This window comes from Ostrinia nubilalis, chromosome 17, assembly GCF_963855985.1.
Source record: "Ostrinia nubilalis chromosome 17, ilOstNubi1.1, whole genome shotgun sequence".
Lineage (NCBI taxonomy): Eukaryota > Metazoa > Arthropoda > Insecta > Lepidoptera > Crambidae > Ostrinia > Ostrinia nubilalis.
Genome location: NC_087104.1, coordinates 7,220,018 through 7,245,747, shown reverse-complemented (window position 1 = coordinate 7,245,747; position 25,730 = coordinate 7,220,018). Strand labels below are relative to the sequence as shown.

Genomic DNA, 25,730 nt, shown 5'->3' with positions numbered 1-25,730 from the left:
GTTCGAAACGGATAACTGTTCCGGAGGTAGCGGGTTCGATTCCCGCACAGTACAAACATTAATTTGTGTGCATGAACATATTTGTTTGTATTGGACTGGGTGTCTTCTATGTATAATAAGTATGTACAATTGTACATATTTACAAAAAAAGTATTTATGTATGTTTATATCCGTTATCTAGTGCCCATAGTACAAGCTTTGCTTAGTTTGGGACTAGAAGCGCAGTGTAAAATGTCCAGGGATATTTATTTTTATTTATAAGCTTTTATCTCAAGAACAAAAATCATTTTGACATACATAATTCTTAATTTAAGAGTTATTCAGCCCCAAAACAAATATCTTTTCTATGGCAGAATATGAAACACCAAAAAACTCTTTATCAAAACAATGGCACGTGTCGAAATTGATTCAATGTTTAAAGTAGACACGCAGTTATGAATTAATATTAATAGAAAGAGAGGTAAATAAGTCAAAATGACGAGCATGCAACTAAGTACTCGCGTATACATTGTAAATGTAAAGTAGGTTAGGTTTTCTTTATCCATTCTCTTTGTTTTAATTACTAACACTAGCTTATAAGTTTATAAGTACATCTGTAACTACTAACCCACTATGGAAAATATTTTTCCTGAAATAAAAATTTATTATTATTATTATTGTAATCGCGAACATATTACAATACATACATGATTAGTCCGTATGCGTACTGACGATGTATATTTTGGAGTAAGATAATTGACCTCAGTCACTACAAACTATACGCGAGCAGTACGCAGCGTATGCTTACTAGTCGTGTATAGTTTGGAGGAGCTTAGTAAAAAAAGTCACATCCAAACTATACTCGATTAGTTTCACACCCTTGCGTTCTGGCTATGTATAGAATGGAAAGACGCGTCGCCGGTTATGCACGAGTCCGTCGATGAGACTATCAGTGTGTGGTTTGGCTTTTTTGGTGGGATGGACATGGTGGTGGCCGCGTAAGTCACCACCCACCATGTCCATCCCACCAAAGGTTCCCACCAGTGGTTGGTGGTGGTCATTAAAATTGTTAAGTGTCCCTACGTTTGTTCACTATAATTCAAAATATAGTAATTACCTACCACTCCCGTACCCGGTTAGAAGTAATGACAATCAATTATGCATGATGTCAGGATAAATTAAGCATTTTTTGTCATAAAACATAATACCTATTCAATCTTTAAGCATTACTTTTGCTTAAAACGTTTAATGCAGTTAGAGTTTAGTAACATTTGCTTATATTCGTTCTATAGGGTCTGCGTAAGTAAGCAAATATTCATGTAGGCTCCATGGATAATATCGCTTCTTACGCATTTTTTCGCTGGCGCATGCTACTATCTTATTTTGTAGTTTAGTAATTTATCTTCGACTTACTTATTAAGCTGTATCTCACTAAGTATTTTTTCTCTTTTATCAAAAAGGTTGTTCAAACTATTTAGCACTTATTGGTTGCTGGATATTTGAATATAAATGGAGGTTAGCAGTTTTACCCTGACTAACATTTAATGAATTTTCATAACTCTTTTTCTAAAGCGACACCTATTTTACGATCTAAAAGAGCTACAAACCTGGTGTTTTCATTAAAATATAGGCAAAAAATCAAGAACACGATTGCATTTTAAAAGAACTGTTTAACATTAATACCAAAAGAGATACGAATTTTTTTCGTAAAAAAAAAACTTTGATCCTCATTTCCCACAAGTACGGTTTTGGCGCTTTAGTCTTTTTTCCTTTCCACTGACGATTATACTTACTTAATTATCATTCAGATTACAAGCCTTAGAGGCTCATATAAGTAATAATGATGATATGAATTGACTCATTCTATTAAATCGGGGCTCGGACAATCAGTTGATTTAATATGTGATTTATTTATAAAATAATAATAATTTTAAAACTAAAATATTATATATTTTTTTGTAATAAAAATTTGTGATTATAATATTGATGCTATGAGAAAATCTTTTTAAACTGTTATTAACTTTCCAATCCTATTTTGTGAAATGAAAATTAACTGAACCCGAGTCCTGATGGTTTTGATTGCATACTAATACCTTTTTACTTCCAGGTGCAGTCTTGCTGTGGTGGTGACATCAATTGCAGCAGTCTGGATAGCAGCCTTCAAGCCACTACCAATCAGCCCCATCAATCAACATTTTCTTTTACTTTTGATTTCGCGTTTTTGAAAAGTAAAGTTTCTAAAAGAAATAAATATTCTTTTTATAAACACTTATAAATGTATAAACTAAACTGTATAGATCACTAAATTTTTGATTGTTTATATATGAAATGTTTTTGTCAGAAAAATTAAGTAGCAGAATTTTTTTCACTGTTTGACGATTAATCTTATAAAAAATACCTGCCTAGATTTATATCAAGCAAAACTGCTACGTCTGGCATTTATAAAATGTATAAAAACAAAATGTAATAAATATTTAAAAGAAAAACCTCTTTCATTTTTCTTCAGCCCCGAAGCAACACTGAGCGGAATGTTAGCTATTTGAGAAATTTCAATCCTTCTTTTCCTGAAATAATTTACTGGATGCCACCAATTTCTTTATTATTTGAGAAATTATAAAGAGAACAGAAATATTAAAATGACAAAATCATAATAAAGCATGTTTGTCTTAAAAATATATTTGGAATCAATACTCACCACATATGATAGGCCGCTTCCTAAAACCGGCCAATCTGAAAATCATTGTCCCGAAGGCTTATGTTCAGCAGTGGACATCATGCGGCTAAAATGATCTAGTATCTGATATATTGTAGTGACAAGAAAATGATTTTATCTTGAAGAAAATCTATACTTCAGAGATCAGATGGGACTCAAACCCATGATATGATATTATGTAGATGTGAACTTATAAGTACAAGGTGTAAAGCTCAGGTTGAAAGAATTATAGCTGTGAACACTTCTACTCTAGCTAGATAATAATAGTAGATGCGATTTCGATATCGCATTGCTACGTCCCTAAGGGACGAAAGAAGTCTAAATCTAAATGCACGTAAAAATCCTACAGTCATGAGAAATGTACCATAATATCATATTATGCAACAACTAACGAACTCTGAGTAATTGTGATTTATCTGACATTAGAAGAAAATTTTCAGAGGAGTACAAAGAAAAACACATGAAATTAATTTCGGAAAACTCGAATTTAATATTGAAAGCAAGAATCTCTCTTAAATTCTTCTTAACAACCTGTTCCTACACAATATAGAAAAAAATGGTAAAAAATGAAACTTATTAATGAACAAAACTATTTTATTGCAATAAACTAAATCACTGAAGAGTCTGCCACGTCTGCGCTCAAAGCATATGAAAATAACATATTACAAACTCTATGTAACACAATTTAAGATTCTATTATTTATTTATTGTTACATAAATATTTACATATTGCTGTTACAATGGCAGCATAGTTATAGTCTTAAACACTACAATCACCTTTCAGAAATAAGTTATCTACAAAATAACTCGTACGGAACATAAATCACTTTGTATAATTCTTCATTGTGACGATTCCACCATCTTACGTTAACGACAAATCTTCCTTAACTAGATAAGTCCATGTTTTAAGTATTTATTATAGAATATTTCACTCTAACGCGTCATAACTTTTCACATAAGCTGCAAAAGTTCGAAAATACATAGATATTGAATGCAACTATTGATTACAAGTACTGTATGTTAATCTAAGTCGTCGGCCTCGGGCGAGGCTCTAGGAGCGATTCTGCTAGAGTCCGATGGCTCTGGCAGTAAGGGGGGGTCACCCTGGTCTGTGCCGACGCCTTTGTTCCGTCTGCGGTCCAGGGTCTCAACTGGACTTACATTCACGGCCTGAGCAGCACTTGAGGAGTGGACCTGCTCATTCTCAAGGCCGACACTAGTGGAATGGCCGGTAGAACCCTCTCTGATCGCCTTCGGGTTTGTTAACGTTGCGATTTCTTCGATTCTGATAACTTGACCGACTGCTGCAACGTGTTTGTCGCTTCTGCTATCTATCGTAGGAGCAGCAGGCGCGTCATCGCTTTCGACGGACGAAATTGTGTTTGTGCCTGCTGCGACAGTTTCAGTCGAGGTTGATCTGGATGATATGACGTCACCTGTATGAGTGGTGTTAGTTTGAGCTGTGGAGACAGATGGTGACGTTTGCGTAGTAGACTGGACGGTGTTTTGAACAGTTTGGGTAGTGGACTGGGTTGTGGGGGGTGTGGCTTGCGTGCCAGTGCCCGTGCCACCCGGTGCGTCGTGGTATGCCGCTCCGCTGGCGAGAGCGGCAATATTGGCGAGACCCATCATACCCATGCCTCGATGCGTCCTCAGTAACAGGTGCTGTAGTTGGGCCTGCTGTAGTATCACCGGGAGTTCGTAGTGATGGAAGAAGTACAGCATGGAGTGCTGAAACAAAAACGATATGTTGATTCTCGTTCCGCACGAACACCTGTGAGAATGATTACACATTGTGGGGGTAGCACGTAGCAATAAATAAACGCTAAAGAGATAAGTCGGGTATCGGAGGTGCGGCGGGAAGTGGCTGCAGCGGCGAGGTTATGAGACACGTCCGTCGTCGATAACTGAGCGAAACTCCTTTAGACAAATAAATGAGCGACTCGTGCTCGTCGCCTTTATTTATTTATTTCTGGGTCAGAGTTCGCTCCCCTTGCGACGTCCGACGTAAGTTTTAATTAAGAAACTTGTGACCGCTGCCGACTGAACTTTTATTTGAAATTATATTTTGTGATCCCCTCGTTTTGATTTTTTCCGAGTGTCGCCGTGTAACGGGTTGCGACTGGCGACACCTCCGTGATTTATTATTGAGGGCGCCGCCGCCGCTGAGATAATTGAAAGAATTTTGTATCAATCCCTTTCATTTTTGCTTCACGTTATAACCGTCAGCATCGACTACATATTTTAAAGCTATATGCTTATAGATAAGGTGATCAATCTCTTCTCTATTTCATCTAAAGGTTGACTAGGAGAGAATTGCATGTGGCATTATGTTCTCTTTATGGACCTTTATATGTCTTAGTTATAAATAATAAATCAATAGGTACTACTTCTAAACAGAAACTGTAAATTCAATATTTCAGTAACGATTTATTCGACAAATAATTGATATAACCATTGATGTAACATAAAATTCATTCACCGTGTATACGAGTAGACTCGAACTCGTTTCATATGAAAATTTGTTAACATAAAATCTTTGTTACAACCGAAATCGCAATCGATATGAGTTAATTTCGCTGTAAATGTGGGCCACCGGGACTCGACGCACCGACAGTCGTAATTAACACGAGCGGCCAATCTGCGCGGATCATCGCCACGGCAAATATAAAAAAGGATCAAACGTTTAAAATATAAAAAAGGCATTTAATGGACAGAAATGATGCCCTTTTATACTTCCATTAAAATCCGCCGCTTTGACCCGAACGGTTAGATACGAATAAAAAACGGGAGGGCTTTTTTATCAATTTTCAGATCGTTTGTAGCAGATTACAAGCCAGATACTGTTAGGCTCGACGTGGGAATCGCCATTCAAAGGACGTCGCCGGCGTTTGTGCTGTGATACCTATCCGCAGATTTTTGGTGTTTGATAACAAAATTCTGATTTATAAAAGGACGAACCTCTCAAAGTGAAATTAAATATCAGGATTAAAATAAATGTTGTCAGGGTTTACACAAAGATATATTTTTTGTGTCTTTTAGCTGTTTGAAAGTGAGTTGAAAGAAAACTCCAACATGAGTGCACTTCGTAAAATTATTCGTTCATTTTGTGAGATATTGTAGTAGCACAATATATTTTCACGGAGTGCAACGACTTGCAGTCTCCGAGCGAGCACTAAACGCGTCGTTTTATAAAACAACTGCAGCTAAAACAACGGCCAGAAGCAGACTTAACATTTCAAAGGCCACGGAAACTTTGTGATGATAAGTTTCGCCACAAAAACGTCTTAAACATTTTACGCGTTGATTATGCTGAGAGCGGCGCCGAAAGTGAACTTATTATGATTTAAAATGCAAGGAAAAACCCGGCCAAGTGCGAGTCGGACTCACGCACGATGGGTTCCGAACCTTTAATATTTATTTTATTTTAATCGACCTATTTGTTTTAAAGTGAATACACAATCAAATAAACATTCTGTAGAATTTAGATTTTGTTGTTATAGCGGCAACATAAATACATCATCTTTGAGAATTTCAACTGTCTAGCTATCCCGGATGAGCCCATGAGATAGGTACTAGCCTGGTGACAGAAAAGACAGCGAAGTCTTAATAACTAATAGGTCCCGTTTTTACCCTTCGGGCACGGAACCCTAAAAACATTCGAAGTCGGTCCACCCCGCCGGACGAGGGATGTTTTTACTCAAAAAGTGAGTCCCTTTTCATTTAACTAATCCCGGTGTAGACAAGCAGAGGTGCTTCGTTTACGAATTAGATGCTAAAACAGTGAAGTTAAAATGAATTTGGAATTAATTTTGAATGAATTGAAAGAGGCGGTTGACAAAGAACGTTTGCTGCACACTTTTTATCAAAGATCCGTTTGTGCAAATATGTAACGTTGCAGCATTGCATAAAGAGTTAGCATTAAATACCTTACTACATACAATCCATGTTGCTCATACGACATTATTTAATAGATAGAGCTTTACTTACATCTAAAGTTTTAAAAAGTGGCGTCTTTTTTACTTTGAGTTATTCCTCTTCTTTTGCAATGACCTTACTAACCACACACTGGAAAAAAAACATGTGATCTTACACCATATGTGTAATAGGAATGAAACATGGCATTTTCAGTACCTAGCCACTAGACTGGCAGGAGGCGTTTTTCTGATCAAAATTATTTTTCTACCAAACAAAAACCAAAACTTGCCAGCACACATTAGTAGCCCCAGAAATCACAAGTTTACATACATACGATGCGTAATCAAGTTCATTTCTTAATGCCTATATAAACTATATAATATGTTGTATTATGTTGAGTGGATTGTGTGTCAAGTTTACGAGATGCAAAAACAGTAGCTTTCACGCAAGTTCCTCAATTAAATATTCAATGAAAACTCCACACACAGTATACAGTTAACCACAAACAAGACTACGGGTTAGAGTAACGGTTACACTGAGTATGTTTGACTTGCCCAACTATAATTTGCAAGAGATCTGCAAGATTACAGCACTTTGCGCCGTGATGGGGCCCTTTTCTTGTTGATTTAGGGCTTGACAGAAATTAGCTAGGGCACGGCTATTAGGGACGCCCTTTCGGCGATAGGACAGAAATTGCTATTGTCTTTGCACTGGTGAAAATTACTCTATTGTATAAAAAGGTGCTATTGATAATTTCAAATTACCGGGTAACTAAGAATTCTGATAAGTACCTACTAATAGAAAACATATAGCTGACTTAGAAAAATAATGTGCAAATAATAAAAAAAAATGTTTCAAAAATCATACCAATTTTACTTCAAACTAATCAGAGCTTATACAGGGTGTCCCAAAAACAATGGATAACCCTGTAACCATCGATAGGCCTCGCCATGGTCTCCCTAACATCCAATTTTGACCCCAGTAAAAATATCACCGTTTTCAAGATTTTCAAGTTTTTGTGCATTTTTATAAAATTGCCACCTGCGATTACTTTTTCTCATGCCATTTCTACAAATGAGGATACTTTTCTATCTAGTTTTTTTCCTTATCATAAGGGACAGTTGGGCTATCAAAAGAAAAGATTAAAGTTCAACAAACTAGTTTAAAAGTATGAAAATTTTAAGAAATTGCAGAGAAGAAGGAAAAATTAATTCATTGTCTTGCACCTTTGATCAGCCATCGTGTAAAAAAAATGTAGGAAGACCATCGTGCCCATTACCTTAAAAACTTTCTTGGTTAATTGAGATTCTAAAAAGGTATCACAAGCCTATGTATTCTGTATTATTTTTATCTTATGGCTACTTGAATAGCAACTAGTATGAAAACTGCAAAAAATAGTTTTTCTCGTAATAGTTAAACTAGGACTGCATAGTGGCATTAAATACAAATGGATAATTTTTAGCGTAGGAATTTTAATAAATCATTTCAGCCATAGAACGTCCACTGCTGAACATAGGCCTGTACCCCAATGATTTTCATAATGACCGCTTGGTAGCGGCCTGCATCCAGCACCTTGTTGCTTACCTTTATGAGGTCGTCGGTCCACTTTGTAGGTGGACGTCCTACGATGCGCTTTCCGGTACATAGCCTCCACTTTAACCCTGCTGCCTAGTTCTGCAAACTACTGTGCCCTGCCCATTGCCACTTCAGCTACGGATCTCCTAATTTCTGATACGATTTCGTAAAGAAACCCGAGCATAGCCCCTTCCATAGCACGCTGTCCAAAAAATCCACGTTTCCGAGCCGTGTATTATCACGGGTATCTGTCTATAGGCACATTTATAAGGTTTAAAACAAAAATTAAGTAATCACAAAAACGCAGAACGGACGGCCAATGGGGCAACAGGGTTCAAGTGGAGGCTACGTACCGGAAAGCGCATCGCAGGACGTCCACCTACAAAGTGGACCGACGCACAGTAGTTTGATATTAAAAATAGGTGGACATACGATCGAAAGTCATAATTTCACCGAAACAAAAATTGTTTTGGATAGCATTTTGAATGCTGATCAACATTTGTCTTTATGCATTTTTCGATAAAACGAGCCTTTCATGCTTAAAAAAAATATGACAAGAAAATTTGTATGGAGAAAAATCTTTTTTATTTTTTTTCTGGCTACTGTTGCAAACTGTAGCAGTCAAACCTTATGTAGTCGTAAGTACCTATGGTGCCTAACATTACTACATAAATACTTTTTGCGGGCACGCGCGGCCAAGCGAGTAATGGACATGCAAAATTTGAAATATTTTTATTTATTCATTATTGATTTTAATGCACTTAAAGCAATTATTAATAGATAAATATACTTAGTCTAACTTACTACAGCCCCCTATTACCTCATTTCACGCTAAAACCTTTCAAACTAGAACCTAAGTTTGTAGGTACTAGGTAGTCTAAGTTGTTTTTATTGTCATTATAATATTCACTACTGGTCTACTGGTTATCGTGTAAGATAGATTAGGTAGATATCAACCCTTTACCTAGGTATATACCTACTTCTTGGCACTTATAATACCGACATACTGATTAAAAAAAGTCTTCCAGCAAGAACCCTTGACTTCAATGGTTATGAAAGATTTTTTAACTTTCTAGAGTAGTCCTGAATAGATCCTTAAATCATTTTGACTGTCATAATCGATTACAGTAGGTAGTGGGTTCAGTAAGGGTTGCAACCCATATAGTAAACAATACATTTTTATGGCTCTCCATTCAGTTAGTCAAATAATTCCATCATAAATGGAAATATCCGTAACCCTCTTCTACACATTATTCATTATTCATCATCCATCATCATTTCAACTATAGAACGTCCACTGCTGAACATAGGCCTCCCCCAATGATTTCCACAATGGCCGCTTGGTGGTGCCCTGCATCCAGCGCCTTCCTGCTACCTTTATGAGGTCGTCGGTCCACCTTGTGGGTGGACGTCCTACGCTGCGCTTTCCGGTACGTGGCCTCCATTCCAGAACCTTGCTGCCCCATCGGCCATTAGTTCTGCGTACTATGTACCCTGCCCATTGTCACTTTAGCTTGCTAGTCCGTTGGGCTATGTCAACGACTTTGGTTCGTTTACGGATCTCCTCATTTCTGATTCGATCTTGTAAAGAAACACCGAGCATAGCCATCTCCATAGCACGTTGTGCAATTTTGAGCTTATATTTTATAAGCCCTATATTGAGAGGCCACGTTTCTGAGCCGTATTGCACACATTACAATACACACATTATTGCAGATCCATTATGTACGCCTCTACCTATAGTTTTATATGCCAGCTAACGTACACAAAAACTGCTGATACATGGTGCAGATAATATGATAACATTTTGGTGTACCTACCTACTGCAAACCTGCCTATTGGATTCTTTCGGAAAAAGTAAGTATGTGAGTGACTTTGATTATTTTGGACACTGATCAAGATAAGTGAATAGGCTAAAATATCTTTTTTTGATTGTTTTTTGAACGAAGATAATAATTGAAGACATGAATGGAAGAAGGTGATAAATGTCGAATTTCAGATTTTTCTCAGTTCGATGATTGGGTAAAGGTATGCTTTATGTTTGAGGCTACTTATAAAGGTGTTATGTACGTTATCTTTTTAGACGAAGGGTAAGAAACTTACACCTCTTTAAAGGAGCCAAAAAAAAGAATATTTTTGCGAAAGTATAAGACTATTCAACAGAAGAACTGGAAATTACAGTTCTATCAAAATTGAAACTATCCCACTACCTACTGTAATCGATTATGACAGTCAAAATGATTTAAGGATCTATTCAGGACTACTCTAGAAAGTTAAAAAATCTTTCATAACCATTGAAGTCAAGGGTTCTTGCTGGAAGACTTTTTTTAATCAGTATGTCGGTATTATAAGTGCCAAGAAGTAGGTATATACCTAGGTAAAGGGTTGATATCTACCTAATCTATCTTACACGATAACCAGTAGACCAGTAGTGAATATTATAATGACAATAAAAACAACTTAGACTACCTAGTACCTACAAACTTAGGTTCTAGTTTGAAAGGTTTTAGCGTGAAATGAGGTAATAGGGGGCTGTAGTAAGTTAGACTAAGTATATTTATCTATTAATAATTGCTTTAAGTGCATTAAAATCAATAATGAATAAATAAAAATATTTCAAATTTTGCATGTCCATTACTCGCTTGGCCGCGCGTGCCCGCAAAAAGTATTTATGTAGTAATGTTAGGCACCATAGGTACTTACGACTACATAAGGTTTGACTGCTACAGTTTGCAACAGTAGCCAGAAAAAAAATAAAAAAGATTTTTCTCCATACAAATTTTCTTGTCATATTTTTTTTAAGCATGAAAGGCTCGTTTTATCGAAAAATGCATAATGACAAATGTTGATCAGCATTCAAAATGCTATCCAAAACAATTTTTGTTTTGGTGAAATTATGACTTTCGATCGTATGTCCACCTTTTTTTAAAATCAAACTACTGTGCGACGACCTCATAAAGGTAAGCAGGAAGGTGCTGGATGCAGGCCGCTACCAAGCGGTCATTATGAAAATTATTGGGGTACAGGCCTATGTTCAGCAGTGGACGTCCTATGGCTGAAATGATGATAATGATGATGATTAAATGTTGCTTTATTAAAATTCCTACGCTAAAAATTATCCATTTGTATTTAATGCCACTATGCAGTCCTAGTTTAACTATTACGAGAATAACTCATTTTTGCAGTTTTCATACTAGTTGCTATTCAAGTAGCCATAAGATAAAAATAATACAGAATACATAGGCTTGTGATACCTTTTTAGAATCTCAATTAACCAAGGAAGTTTTTAAGGTAATGGGCACGATAGTCTTCCTACATTTTTTTTACACGATGGCGTATCAAAAGTGCAAGACAATGAATTAATTTCTCCTTCTTCTCTGCAATTTCTTAAAATTTTCATACTTTTAAACTAGTTTGTTGAACTTTAATCTTTTCTTTTGATAGCCCAACTATCCCTTGTGATAAGGAAAAAAACTAGATTGAAAAGTATCCTCATTTGTAGAAATGGCATGAGAAAAAGTAATTGCAGGTGGCAATTTTCTAAAAATGCACAAAAACTTAAAAATCTTGAAAACGGTGATATTTTTACTGGGGTCAAAATTGGACGTTAGGGAGACCATGGCGAGGCCTATCGATGGTTACAGGGTTATCCATTGTTTTTGGGACACCCTGTATTTAAACAGGTACGAGTACTTGGTTTACAAGTATAAAAAAGTACCTAATTATTTGAATTTATAGCTTCTATCAGATTCAAATCTGCAACTACTACTACTACTACAAAAATAAGTATATGGTATTGTTAACCAAATGTTGGGCAGAGTTAATTTATCGATTGATAATGCTATACACAAAGCTTTTAATGCTCAGGGACTTAATTCTAAGACTATTGCAGAAAATTTTGCGAATAGCTTTGATTATGCAGTAAAAAGCATTATCCCAAACTGTAAAATTAAATTAGTTAAAAACACTACATCTCAATCATTAAATTCAAGTATTCTTTTCAAAAAAGCGACGCCTATAAATGTCCATAAAATTATAAAAGACTTAAACTCCAATAAGGCACCAGGACGCGATAACGTCACGATCTCAGATATTAAGGTAATAGGAGAACCCATCTCGCAGACTATAACTAACTTAATTAATAACAGCGTCAAGACTGGCGCTTATCCCGACAAACTGAAGGAAGGTTGTGTAAGGCCAGTATATAAAAAAGGTAAGCGTGATGATTACACTAATTATCGGCCTATCACCTTGCTTTCGTCAATCGACAAAATAATAGAAAAATACATGTGTGAACAGATACACGATTTCTATAGGAAACATGAAGTAATTAGCTCGTGCCAATTTGGTTTCCAGTCAGGTAAAGGTACTCATAGCCTCTTATCAAAGTTTACTGACGAAGTAAATAGTCACCTAAATGAGCAAAGACAAGTACTGGCCTTATTTATTGACTTCTCACGTGCTTTTGACACGCTCAAGCACGACCAGCTAGTGGACAAATTGGACAGGTGCGGAGTTCGTGGCCCATTGCTAAAATGGTGTCAAGCATACTTAAGGAACCGATCCTTTTCTGTGAAGCTGGATAACAACTACAGTACGCCCTTGCCGGTGACGGAGGGCACGGCCCAGGGTTCTGTGCTAGGGCCCCTGCATTTCTTGTCTTACGTCAACGACATGAGCGGCTGTATTATAAACAGCACGTGCTACCAGTTTGCTGACGACACTTGCCTAGTAATAGCTAATAAAGACCCACAAATAGCCGGTAAACTCTTGCAAATGGACCTTGATGCTTTAATTCGATGGTGTCATGACGCTGGACTTGTCCTTAATGCAAATAAAACAAAGCTTCTTATAATCAAATCTCCTTACATAAGACATAGTACACCGACCATAGAATTGGTGGCTCATAATCATAATTGCCTACATACTATGAGCACAAACACAACTATTTGCAGCTGCCCACAAATAGACAAGGTCGATAACCAAACATATCTTGGTCTAGTTATTAACCATAAATTCCACTGGAGTACCCACATTGAACGTGTCTGTACTAAGCTTAGGCAATTTTTAGCAAACATCACCATTCTGAATAATCGCATTCCATTCAAGGTTAAGTTAATGCTGTACAACGCGCTTGCCGAGTCATATATTCAATACGGACTTAGTAGTTACGGGCGAAGTTACAAATCATATCTTGACCAGATTTTTAACTTACAACTTAAAATACTTAAAACCATAGTGCCCAACAAAATTAAAATTAAATTCCAAGACAACGTCTCTGGCCTCTTTAAATACTGTAAGATATTACCGATCCATACACAAATACAATGCACCTTATTAAAAGAGCACTTTTTTAATGAGTCTTTTAAAACTCGGGTCGACCACCCTGTATGCACTCGAGCGATATCTAAAAACCGGCTGTGGCAGCCGCGCGCCAACAACGCGTACGGCGCACGCACAGTCGAATACCTACTGCCCCGGATTATAAATAGCATGCCACCCGAATTTGTGAAAGAAATCACTGTCAAAAATATTAAATATAAGCTGAAGGACTATTTCCTAAAGCTATTGTAACAATATTAAAATGTTTTTATGCTGTATTTATGTAATTGTATGTGAAATTGTGAATGTACCCACTGCAAACTCGTTAGCTTTACATCAAACCCTAGTGGTTTTTAAAGCTATCTAAATGTAATTGTCTCAATGTAACTTTCTTTAAGTTGTTAAATAAAATAAAAAAAAAAAAAAAAAAAAAACTACAGCTGGCACAGAGCTCCAGTACATGAGCCACCAGGCTATCTCTTAAAGAAGATATTTATTGAAGAAATAAAAAAAAACTACTACATGTCATACATACGGCGTGAAAATGAGACCATGATTACATACATAATATAAATTAATTTATCAGCTCAATTTGCGAGTTGCAAACAAGTTTCGAGCTTTAAAATTAACGTGACGAGTGTTGAAACTGCTGAAAGGCGGCGCTGTATTATGCGGAGCGCGTCTTCAGCGGGACCACCTCATGAAATATGATTTTTATTAATAACTTGACACGCTCGATGATTATAAGATAAGCCTCCACTTTGCATTCCGGAGGGGCCCCTTGTTTTTCAACGTCGCCTGTAATCCGAAGGCCTACAGTCGCTCGGGGCGCTCGCTCCCGACGCAGAATGCTCGCCGTATTTTAATCTAACAAGCGCGTTTCCATTATTATGTTACTGTGCCCCTGTTTACGAACTTAGTTTTAAATGCATAGAAATATGTTCGCGACAATTTGAATTTGCAGCGGCTTGCTGATGGGAATACTTTTACTTTGTTGAATTCGTTCTGTGGCAGCATTGTGGCACCTGCTATATGTAATGCTTTTAAAAGTGACTATTCTTTATTTAATAGTTAATTGGGCATTGATAAAGCAGAGAAAAGCATAAAACCTTCCGTTAGAGCTGAGAGTCATAGAATAGTCAGAGTTTTTTGAATGCATGTTAAATCCGTATTCAAATTCTAACTAACAGTACTTAACTTTAAAGTTTTGTAAGCAAATGGGTTGGACATACACAAACAAAACCCTAAACGCATACACCTCCGTCCCGTCATGGGTAAAATGTTTGTTTTAACTGCGAACTAAATATCTGCTCACTATTATTATACTCTCTTCAGCCACCTTAAATAAATAATATAAAATGTCACAACAATTCACAGAATTACATGCGATCATGGGGACAGATCGAAGAAAAATATCCGTTGGTAATAATAAGGCGGGCACCGCCGCGGGCGGGCATACGAATTCTGTTAGCTATAGAATAAACTAAGAGGCCAAACATTCCGGGGGGTTCGCGAACCGGCGAAATACATCTATTAGTGACGCTAGATGGCAGTCAACTATCGATAGTTGCCGGTTACAATTAAAAGATAAGATATTTAAAAATGGGCAGTGCAGGGCCGATCGTTGAAGAAATCTTTGGGAGGCATAGGACGTCATTTGGCTGAAACGACCGAAAAAACAATATTAAATTATAGAATTAACTACAGGGTCAAGCAATATGCACCAATAACCTAATTACGCTAATGTTAGTTTTTGACACAACTTGTATTAATGAATTGAAAGTTGACAAGATGAAACGATTAACAGCAAAAATACTTTAGTCTATGTTTTTGAGAAGAAGCTTGACTGTCGTAACACAGGGTGGTTACCCGTGGTTTTACGAGAGCAGCACATATCTTGTAATTACAAATATTTTCATTTTTCAGGAGCATTATTTTTCTATTTTCTGTTTCAAATGAAACCTGTTCCTGAAAAACATTTCTGGGACTTGTGCCTCGTAGTCTTTCATTCATTTATGACAAAGTTCACAGTCAAATATAGTTTAAATTTTTAAAGCCGTGTTTTAATTTGTGAGATATCTTTGCATTTTGTAATAGACCGATATTCACGTGAGTGAATTTTGATTTGGAGATGAGTTAATTAGACATTTTTATCTAATGCGTAAACGCATTTAAACAATGGTATGCAATTAATTATTATATTTATTTCTAGCGGCCGCCCGCGACTTCGTACGCGTGGATCTCGTTTCACCCCCCCTTCATCTATCTTACGCGGTTCAGATTTTTTCATAAAAATGTTTTTTCCCGCTAACTCCCGTTCCCGTGGGAATTTTGCAATATCCTGTTGTAACTAAGCTTTAAGTTTACTAAGGTACCTGCATGCCAAATTTCAAGCGTCTATCTTACGCGGTTTAGATTTTTTCATACAAATGTTTTTTCCCGCTAACTCCCGTTCCCATGGGAATTTTGCAATATCCTGTTGTAACTAAGCTTTAGGTTTACTAAGGTACCTGCATGCCAAATTTCAAGCGTCTAACTTAAGCGGTTTAGATTTTTCATACAAATGTTTTTTCCCGCTAACTCCCGTTCCCGTGGGAATTTTGAAATATCCTGTTGTAACTAAGCTTTAAGTTTACTAAGGTACCTGCATGCCAAATTTCAAGCGTCTAACTTAAGCGGTTTAGATTTTTCATACAAAAGGGTTTTCCCGCTAATTCCCGTTCACGTGGGAATTCCTAAGTATCCTATAACCTGCCCAGGAGTATGAAGAATAATTGTACCAAGTTTCGTTAAAATCCGTCGAGTAGTTTTTGTTTCTATAAGGAACATACAGACAGACAGACAGACAAAAATTTTACTGATTGCATTTTTGGCATCAGTATCGAGTTTTTGTTTCTATAAGGAACATACAGACAGACAGACAGACAGACAGACAGACAAAAATTTTACTGATTGCATTTTTGGCATCAGTATCGATCACTAATCACCCCCTGATAGTTATTTTGGAAATATATTTCATGTACAGAATTGACCTCTCTACAGATTTATTATAAGTATAGAAAGAAGATGAAGATCGAATAAATAATGTCGATGAGTTTTCCGGGCTTATAATATCGTAACTTCGATAAACATTCGGGCATCACTGGGTACCGTGCTTGTACAAAGATAGGTATTGGGAGACATATTGATTTCCGATGGTTATTATTACATAATTGTAGTACAACATTGGGAACTTTATCAATGGAGTATGGCAACGTCTGAGAGAGACATTTTAGTATTTCGATATAAACGTTAAAATAAAATATACATACCAGTATTTTTTTCCTAAATAATAATATCTCTTTAAATCAATTAAACGAACTTGGAGCTCTTGCCTAACGTAAAATATCGTAAGTGTAAAAATACTAATTGACTTTTGTCGGATATCCTGCATCCGTTATGGGTTATTTTCTCTTTTAATAAACGAGTCAGCTCATTAGTGTAGCTGTCTAATTAACGAGATGTAACTTAAGTAACAATTGAATTAAATTATCGAATGCTTCACCCGTGTGAAATTTAGTTGAGATCTTTATAAATTGTAGCGTTGTGAAGTTTTATCAAAATTCGTTCAGTGGTTTTTATGTGAAAGAGTAACATACATCAATCCTCACAAATTTTCACATTTATAATAATATTAGGATAGGATAAGTAGTAGTAGTAGTGAAATTAACTTGACTTTTGAACTAGGCATGTGCTTGTGCATTCGCTACAGGCTATGAGGATTTAATATTACGCACGCGAATGCTGTTTGAATTGCCCCGGAAAACATTTGACAAACTTTGGCGCTGTTGCGGTGTCCACGTGGAGAAGTATCAAATTGCCACCCACACTAGTTTGTATCGCATACGTTATATAGGGTGTGCAATTAAATGTTTGTTTATGAATATGAGACATAGTATAGTCCGCGCCAACAGAAACTGACTAGTCTGAGTACTGTTAATTTAGTATAATAAAAATCGGGCGACCCAGGAGCAAATCCTTTGACGAGGCCTTTGTCCAGCAGTGGACGTCATTCGGCAGAAACGAAAAATCGACTCAAATAGAAATCAAACTTTAGTTTGCAATCACATAGACAGCTTGATATCTTATTCCGTTTTATTTGTTATGTACTAAAATTGACAGTTTCTATTCCAACGCAATGTTGTTGTTGTGTTGTGTTAAATGTTGCGCTGATTTCAAGACATTTAAAACTAAAGGCCACCTGATAGAGACTAAATGCCCCCTATAATTGTTTTTAACTCAAGCTTCATGAACAGCCTGTATTTTATTTTATACCAGAGAAGGCAAAGTTGAGTTTTGCGGGGTGCTTACTGTCAGCGCGACTCCGTCACAATAACGTATGGGAACGTGATTCGTTGACAAATGTTCGCGGGGTAGCCCTCTTTCTACGGTAAGGAGCTTTATAAGTTTAAAAATAATAATAACACTTCTGTGAATCACGATAAAAATATAATTTATTGAAGACATTTATTTAAAATATAACTATCACCCAACTTTTAAATTGATTCGGCAAGCACGGATGTATTTATCTATTTATGCTAGTTTGAGGATCGCTTGAAGAGTCTATTAAAATCGCATGGCAATTTTGTCAAATCACAGAATGAGCAATATGGAGCGATACCTACAAAGCAATGTAAGAAAACTAGGCTTTCACCCGCTGCCGGTCTTATTACAGTGCAGAAGCGAGATATTGGTACTTAGTTATAAAAGTTAATGAGACGTAAATATTCTATTTTCAGTTATTAAATGATCTTTATTGGTAAAAAACTCGAGAGCAATATTATAAACATTTTTGTCAATAAAACAATATGGAATATAAATAATTTTTACCAAGATACAAGGCACACAAATTAAAGAATAAACTTTGAAGCGGGAACATTTCCTGGCTTTTTAATTGGATGACATGTTTTTTGAGTGCACGGCTGTACATTTATTCAATTAAGTTTAACTTTCAAGAAAATGTGAGTCTGTGTTACTCATTCCAAGCTCCAGTTGAGATAAAAGTAGAAAAAAGGTATTATGATAACAAAATAGTAAGCACAAATGACAAAATAAAATTTTATAATTATAAATTAGAGCTTTTGATCTATTTAAAGACTGATTTTTGTTTAGACTTTATTCCCAATTTTGACTATTCTTTGTTTGATATTTCGCGTCCTCTCATTAATGTGAACCGGGACAAAATGTTTATACAAATTATACGCGAATACGCACTACAACAGAAGCACAATGCAGTAGGGCCATTTCTTTTAGTATGCAGAATAGGCATGTACTGGACGCCTCGTATAGGAACTTATTTTTATTTGAATGCGTAACTTTTACATAATTTCTTCTCAGCACCATAAGATGCTCAAGTAATTTTCTCTAAATAACGTAAACGTGAAAACCATTCAAAGGTAGTCCCTTTACAATAATTATGTCTCATAACAAGCATAAAACTTCTCCCTCCATATTTTATCTTAACATCAAAGCACAACAAGTGCACCTTTTGCGCAGTAGACTTACTACCCTACACTTGCACTGCGCTCGCCCGCCCGGGGCCTACCGTCAAAATGCCAGAGTCCGCGCCCGTTTAAACATTAAATACGCCTGTAATAAGTTCCCATAACGAAATGGACGCGGGATATCAAAGAGTGTCTGTTTGGACCATATGCTGGGGTCAGATGAAAACCAAAATGTGTGTTGTTAAACACACAAGCTGAGAGCTAATACGATATTACGGTTTTGATACGGCTGCATATGCAAGGGTAATGAGTTTTGGGCGGAACTAGCGACGTTTATGGACAGTATTTTTGGTCGCATATCAGATAGCTGGGTTGCACCATCTTTAACTTTGACAAAGTCAAAAATTTGTCAAATTCAATACAAAAAACACCGGTTATCGTTAAAGTTATGGTTAAGTTAGTAACGAAATGGACGCGGGATATCAAAGAGTGTCTGTTTGGACCATATGCTGGGGTCAGATGAAAACCAAAATGTGTGTTGTTAAACACACAAGCTGAGAGCTAATACGATATTACGGTTTTGATACGGCTGCATATGCAAGGGTAATGAGTTTTGGGCGGAACTAGCGACGTTTATGGACAGTATTTTTGGTCGCATATCAGATAGCTGGGTTGCACCATCTTTAACTTTGACAAAGTCAAAAATTTGTCAAATTCAATACAAAAACACCGGTTATCGTTAAAGTTATGGTTAAAGTTAAGTGGTACAACTCAGTCGTGGTAACTAGTGTGTTTTTGGACCACTCGACAAGGACATACCTTTTTACCTTTTTTTAAACCCTTTAAAAAAAGCATTTTCCAGAAGGTTCCAATCAGTTCAGACGTGGTGGACATGAAAATGCGAATTGAAAACTTCCTTCTTTTTTGAAGTCGGTTAAAATATACATAAATGGGTGTTACCTGTATAAACAGCCATGAGGTGACCAGCGCCAGGCTGCTGTACTGCCCGTTGAAGCGGTAGTGGTACGCGTAGAACGAGAAGTGGTAGAGGTAAAAGAATCTGTGAACAAAGAAAAAATATTTTGAGATTTTGCTATTTTCACCAATTTTTTTTAACCTCATACGTAAATAAAGTGCAATGTGGTGTCACCATGTACACTTATGGACTCGTAACCTTAGCCAATATAACTATTATATCGACTATTGTGAAATTAGCACAGAATACTGTACCCGTAATAACGGGTTTCGTAAAGTTAAGACTTAAGAACCGAGTCGGATCTCTTGACCGCACTCAGGAGGTAACTCATCACCACGATTAGCTCAGTGTAACTTCTGTCTTGAACAGCTTAGCCTTTGCCAGTGTAGTTTACATCTAATTCCATCGCAATAGTACCTACCTACTTCCGAAATAAATCTAGTCAGATTCACACACGCCCAACAAATTTAATTAACTGATATCTATCATTATTACTGAATTTTAAAAGGCAGTACGAAATACTTATCGTGAACATAAGATTAAAATGTACTCTCAATTAGTTCTCACATTATCACACATCATCAACTACCTAGCACGCACAGTGCGTAAAATTATAATGTGATAGAATTGAAATTATTGTGCTAGTACATTGAACTACTACCGTGATTCCCAGGGCCATTTGTCAGTACAAATTGTTATACTCGCGTGTGAAACCGCGACGGTATGTCCGCGGAATTTCATTTCGTTAGCGACTCGCCCGGGTTGCGGATTCCAGCTGTTTCGGACTCGGGCGGTAGTTGGTAAAGCATCGATGTTTATGTGCACATTTTGATATTGTAGATTTAAAATGATAGATGATAATCCAGATTTTTTTTCTAAGTGAATGAAGCTGGCTTAAGCGTAAGCGTCTAATGTCTGGTTAAAGTAACTGTGTAGACTTAGATAAACCATTATACTTTATTCACATATTTAATCTAAAGACTTAACAAAACCGTTTTAACTAAAACACTGTTTAATTAACATTTGGCAGAATGTGAAAAAGCATTAAAACGGTATTTTATAGTATGAGTAGGATGTTAGAGTCATCTCAAGTATTAAAATGAGAATAATAAGAATCGAGGCGTGAATGTATCACATAAATTAGAAAACCTAAATCAAAGCAAAGATATTATGTAAAATATCGGTTAACATGAGATAAAACAATATTTACTTAATCATCTCAGCATTATGTACTTTACATTATATTTACATTCTCGTGGGATAACGTAAGGCTCTTAAGGTGACCTTGTCTCATCATTTTGATGGAGCTTCTCTATTCTGCGATACTTATTTAGGATTAAGCTATTAAACTTAACTCAATTTATGTTGAAAGCAAGCTTGTAAGGTAATTGCGTTCATCCTTTTATATTCCAACCCATCACATGCTAAGAAGAGATCATAAAATATTCACAAAACGGAATAATACATATTAAATACGAAAATGTATGAAAATATACTTAAAGCGGACCGTCTTTTAACGTCACATCTAAGAAATTACATTATTAATAATCTTGTATAACTGAGAAAAACGTTTTTTGTAACATTTAGAATATCTACTACGCTTATTAAGTAGTTGAAGTTCTGAAACGCTTGAGAAATAATAAAATATGAGATTCAGTTTTATGGTAACTTTTCTTAGTAGAGTATTTATCAGTGAACATACATTCTACGAAATAGCATCGGTAAGTTGGTTTTCGGTGAATTGGTACCGCGGGAAATTAACATTTCTTTCTAATAAGATATCAATCAATCGTTTTCTTTGAAATGAAAATCGATCATTTGACTAACAATTTTACGTAGAGATTACTTAGGCTGAGTTGCATATCACCTAACTTTGACCGTACCTATAACGATAACCGGTGTTTTTTGTATGGAGTTTGACAGATTTTTGACGTTTGTCAAAGTTAAAGTGAGATGGTGCAACCTAGCCTTAGATTTTACGTCATAATAAAAGTAGTACTTTAACCAATAGCCTAACCGTCAAAAATAACTTGTCTATTTGAACACGGAATCTGTGTCTTGTATTGGAGGGTCCAGGTTCCGACACCGGCAAATAATATTCATGGCATTTCCGATGCTCGGTATTGTCGGCGCCGGCAGCCGGTCTCCGTAATATTGCGTTATACTTTATCGAATTTGCATGTTTTTACTGAATAACATTCCTTTGCGCACTCGAGATCAAAGGGCAAGGCAAAAGTGATTTCGCACTGAGTTAGTTCAACAGGATTCAGTTTCGTCCCCCACCTATCCGGCTGCTGAATAATTTTGATGTAATAAGCCGAATTTGTAAATGGGCATTTCGACTCTTTATAATTTATACGAGCTGCTCCAGTTTTGTGTTTACACGTTATTATAATGATGGGAATTATTGCACGTGACTAAACTAAGAGATTCAATAAACTCCTTTAAGCGTAAAATGTACTGCTTCTTATGACAAACTGTTAGCCAACTCAATTTGATACAGGCACGGAAATATTGAACAACCAATCAAGGGCCTTATTACAAAAAAGTTACACACACGTTGAACATTGGTTTAAAATGTCATTTCCATACTAAATGACAAGAAAAAAACGGGAGTTTAATAAGCCTCCCATTTTTTTAATAAGAACCTATTTGTTAAAAACGTTATGAATGAACTAATTTACACCTAAACAAAAACCGAAGCATAAATAAAAAAGTAAGTTGTTTCATTATGAAATACCCTGAATGGAGATTATGGTCCCATGTCCCACACGCGCTCTCCTTTAACAAACCACATATCTTTGTTCTCACCCTATTCTATCGAATTGGAGCCTCCGTTTTTGTCATAATACGCGTGTGTTGAGGCAACAACACCCGTATTTTCTTTAGTTTCGAATTTACAGAGACCGGACGCCGACAATTGTGACGTCATTAACATTTTCCCATTACTGTGATAAAATATTTATGGACGAAATAACATTAACAAAATGCCGCTTCCGCTTTAGGATACTGTTGTTTCGAATAAAAACGCTGGGATAGCAAATTATTTAAGATTTTCAATTACGTTAGTAATAAATGGTTCTAAGAATAACTAATATTCTAAATTAATTGAATCTCTTAGCCATAGGAATGCCTACATCTCGTTGGCCCGGTAATTAATTTATTTGTCTAAAACAGAGTAGTAAGAAAGAGTGGTTAATCATATTTACAAAAAAATTGATAACAAGACGTAAGAATTAGTAGACAAAATAGTTTTCGTTTCTTACACCTTTCTGAAAGCAATAATTTCACGGATCTCGTAATAAATAAACTTGACGCCAAAATGTCGGCTTTTCCTGAATATTCAGGCAATAAGTAGGACACTGATGATACATGCTTGAAGAACTTTTTTATAAGGAACTTCCATCAACACCAGCTTTCACTTAGCTGTTTTCCGCGTGTGTTTAACTTACCTATGTTTAATGCGCAAGTAAAGTTTGCTACAAATTGATCACATTACAAAATTAACAACATTATTCCAGCATTATTGCTCCGAGTATAATCAAGAGGGATACTGATTTTCTACCGAAAGCTTCAAGAACTTCTGAGTAAGGAACTCCCATCAGCACCAGCTCCCACTTAGCTGTTTTCCACGTGTATATTTAATGCGTAAGTAAAGTTTGCTACACATTGATCACATTAGAACATTAACAACATTATTCCAGCATTATTTCTCCGAGTATAATCAAGAGGGATACTGATTTTCTAAAGAAAGCTTCAAGAACTTCTGTGTAAGGAACTCCTTTCAACACCAGCTCCCACTTAGCTGTTTTCCACGTGTATATTTAATGCGTAAGTAAAGTTTGCTAAACATTGATCACATTAGAAAATTAACAACATTATTCCAGTTCCAGCATTATTGCTCCGAGTATAATCAAGAAGGATACTGATTTTATACCGAAAGCTTCAAGAACTTCTGTGTAAGGAACTCCCATCAGCACCAGCTCACACTTAGCTGTTTTCCGCGTGTTTGTTTAATGCGTAAGTAAAGTTTGCTACACATTGATCACATTAGAAAATTAACAACATTATTCCAGCATTATTGCTCCGAGTAAACTGTTTTCTAAGGAAAGCTTCAATAATTTCTGAGTAAGGAACTCCCATCAGCACCAGCTCTCACTTAGCTGTTTTCCGCGTGTATGTTTATTGCGTCAGTAAAGTTTGCTACACATTGATCACATTAGAAAATTAACAACATTATTCCAGCATTATTGCTCCGAGTACAATCAAGAGGGATACTGATTTTCTAAAGAAAGCTTCAAGAACTGCTGTGTAAGGAACTCCCATCAGCACCAGCACTCACTTAGCTGTTTTCCGCGTGTATGTTTAATGCGCAAGTAATCAACAACATTGTTCCAGCATTATTGCTCCGAATATAATCAAGAGGGATACTGATTACTGATTTTCTACTCTACAAGAGGGATACTTTGTTCATTGTGGAAAACCTTGGAGGAGGCCCTTGTCCAGCAGTGGACGTCATTTGGCTGAAACGAACGAACGAACTGATTTTCTAACGAAAACTTCAAGAACTTCTGTGTAAGGAACTTCCATCAGCACCAGCTCCCACTTAGCTGTTTTCCGCGTGTATGTTTAATGCGTAAGTAATCTCGCGTCGTTTGATGTCGCTCAAAGGCTCAACGCCTCGGAAGCCGCTTTACTGGACAGAGGCGCACCCTCTTTTGAAGAAGTGTTTTTTATAAATCGAATCTTTTATGCGAATGCTTTTCTAATGATTTTTATACCTATTCGCTGTTTGATACGTCGTGAGAAGTAAATTAAATTATTTTTGCCAAATCAATGATTAATGAATTATGATTAGTCTTGGACTTTTTGTTACAGATTACTACTAAGTATTCGTTTTAATATGCACGCGAACCTATAATACCTGTAGGTATACAAACCTTTATTTCTTGCTTTACTTTTACTGAAATAAAATTTCAAAGAATACGTAATACTTGTAAAGACCAACTTATTGATGCTAACATGGATTTTAATTTTTAAATTCACCCTTTTCATTTGATTAAAAAGAATACAAGCAAAGAAAGCGCCCCCCGCTTTGATTTTATCTAATTATTTCATTCCATCTACCCTTTTCATTATTTAATGTAAGTGTATGCTGTTTAACGTATTTCATTTTACTTTGAAGTAATGTTACTTAGAAACATTTTTAATAGCGTATAGGAAATCATATTTTGCTACTAAGTACCTACTTTAAAATAACAAGATTTACTCATGGAAAGAAAACTAAGTATATTCCTAAGTATTTTTATAGGACACGGTTAAATTGAACCCTGAATAGTATATCGGTAACAAAAGACACAGAAGCACCACAACACAAACGTCACAAACGAGTGCAACCGTCGCTTCACAAACGGCGTCCTCTTACACACACGGCGAAGAAAAATGTGTGGCTCAGTGAATATCGATTTCAAATAAAATTGCAACAATCCCGATAACGAGGTGACATTCCCCCTTTTCCGGGCATGTTTGTCGCCGCCAGCCCTCTAACGCGGGAATTTATCCACCGAAATAAGGAGATAACGAACCTAATGGACACTCTAGGATGTAACGCACGATACGATTGGATACGATTGGCTCCGACCGGGGCTCGGTGACACTGAATTTTTACAAGCCTTTACACTTGTGCCAGATCATACTGGTCTTTATTTGAACACGGAATTGAGTTTATTGGTGTAATGTCTATTAGTATTTTTTTTTAATCAAT

General features: G+C 36.3%; 1 protein-coding gene across 1 annotated transcript in view; it reads right to left on the bottom strand.

Moving 5' to 3' along the window:
• Positions 1-3,158: 3,158 nt before the first annotated feature.
• The window catches only part of LOC135079960 (uncharacterized), a 134,337-nt gene continuing 111,765 nt past the window's right edge, over positions 3,159-25,730 (bottom strand). The window contains exons 10-11 of the mRNA XM_063974605.1: positions 19,951-20,050; positions 3,159-4,423 (exon numbers count right to left, since the gene is read on the bottom strand). Coding sequence (XP_063830675.1) covers positions 3,713-4,423; positions 19,951-20,050 — 811 coding nt within the window. The 3' untranslated portion in view covers positions 3,159-3,712. The remainder of the gene's footprint in view (positions 4,424-19,950; positions 20,051-25,730) is intronic.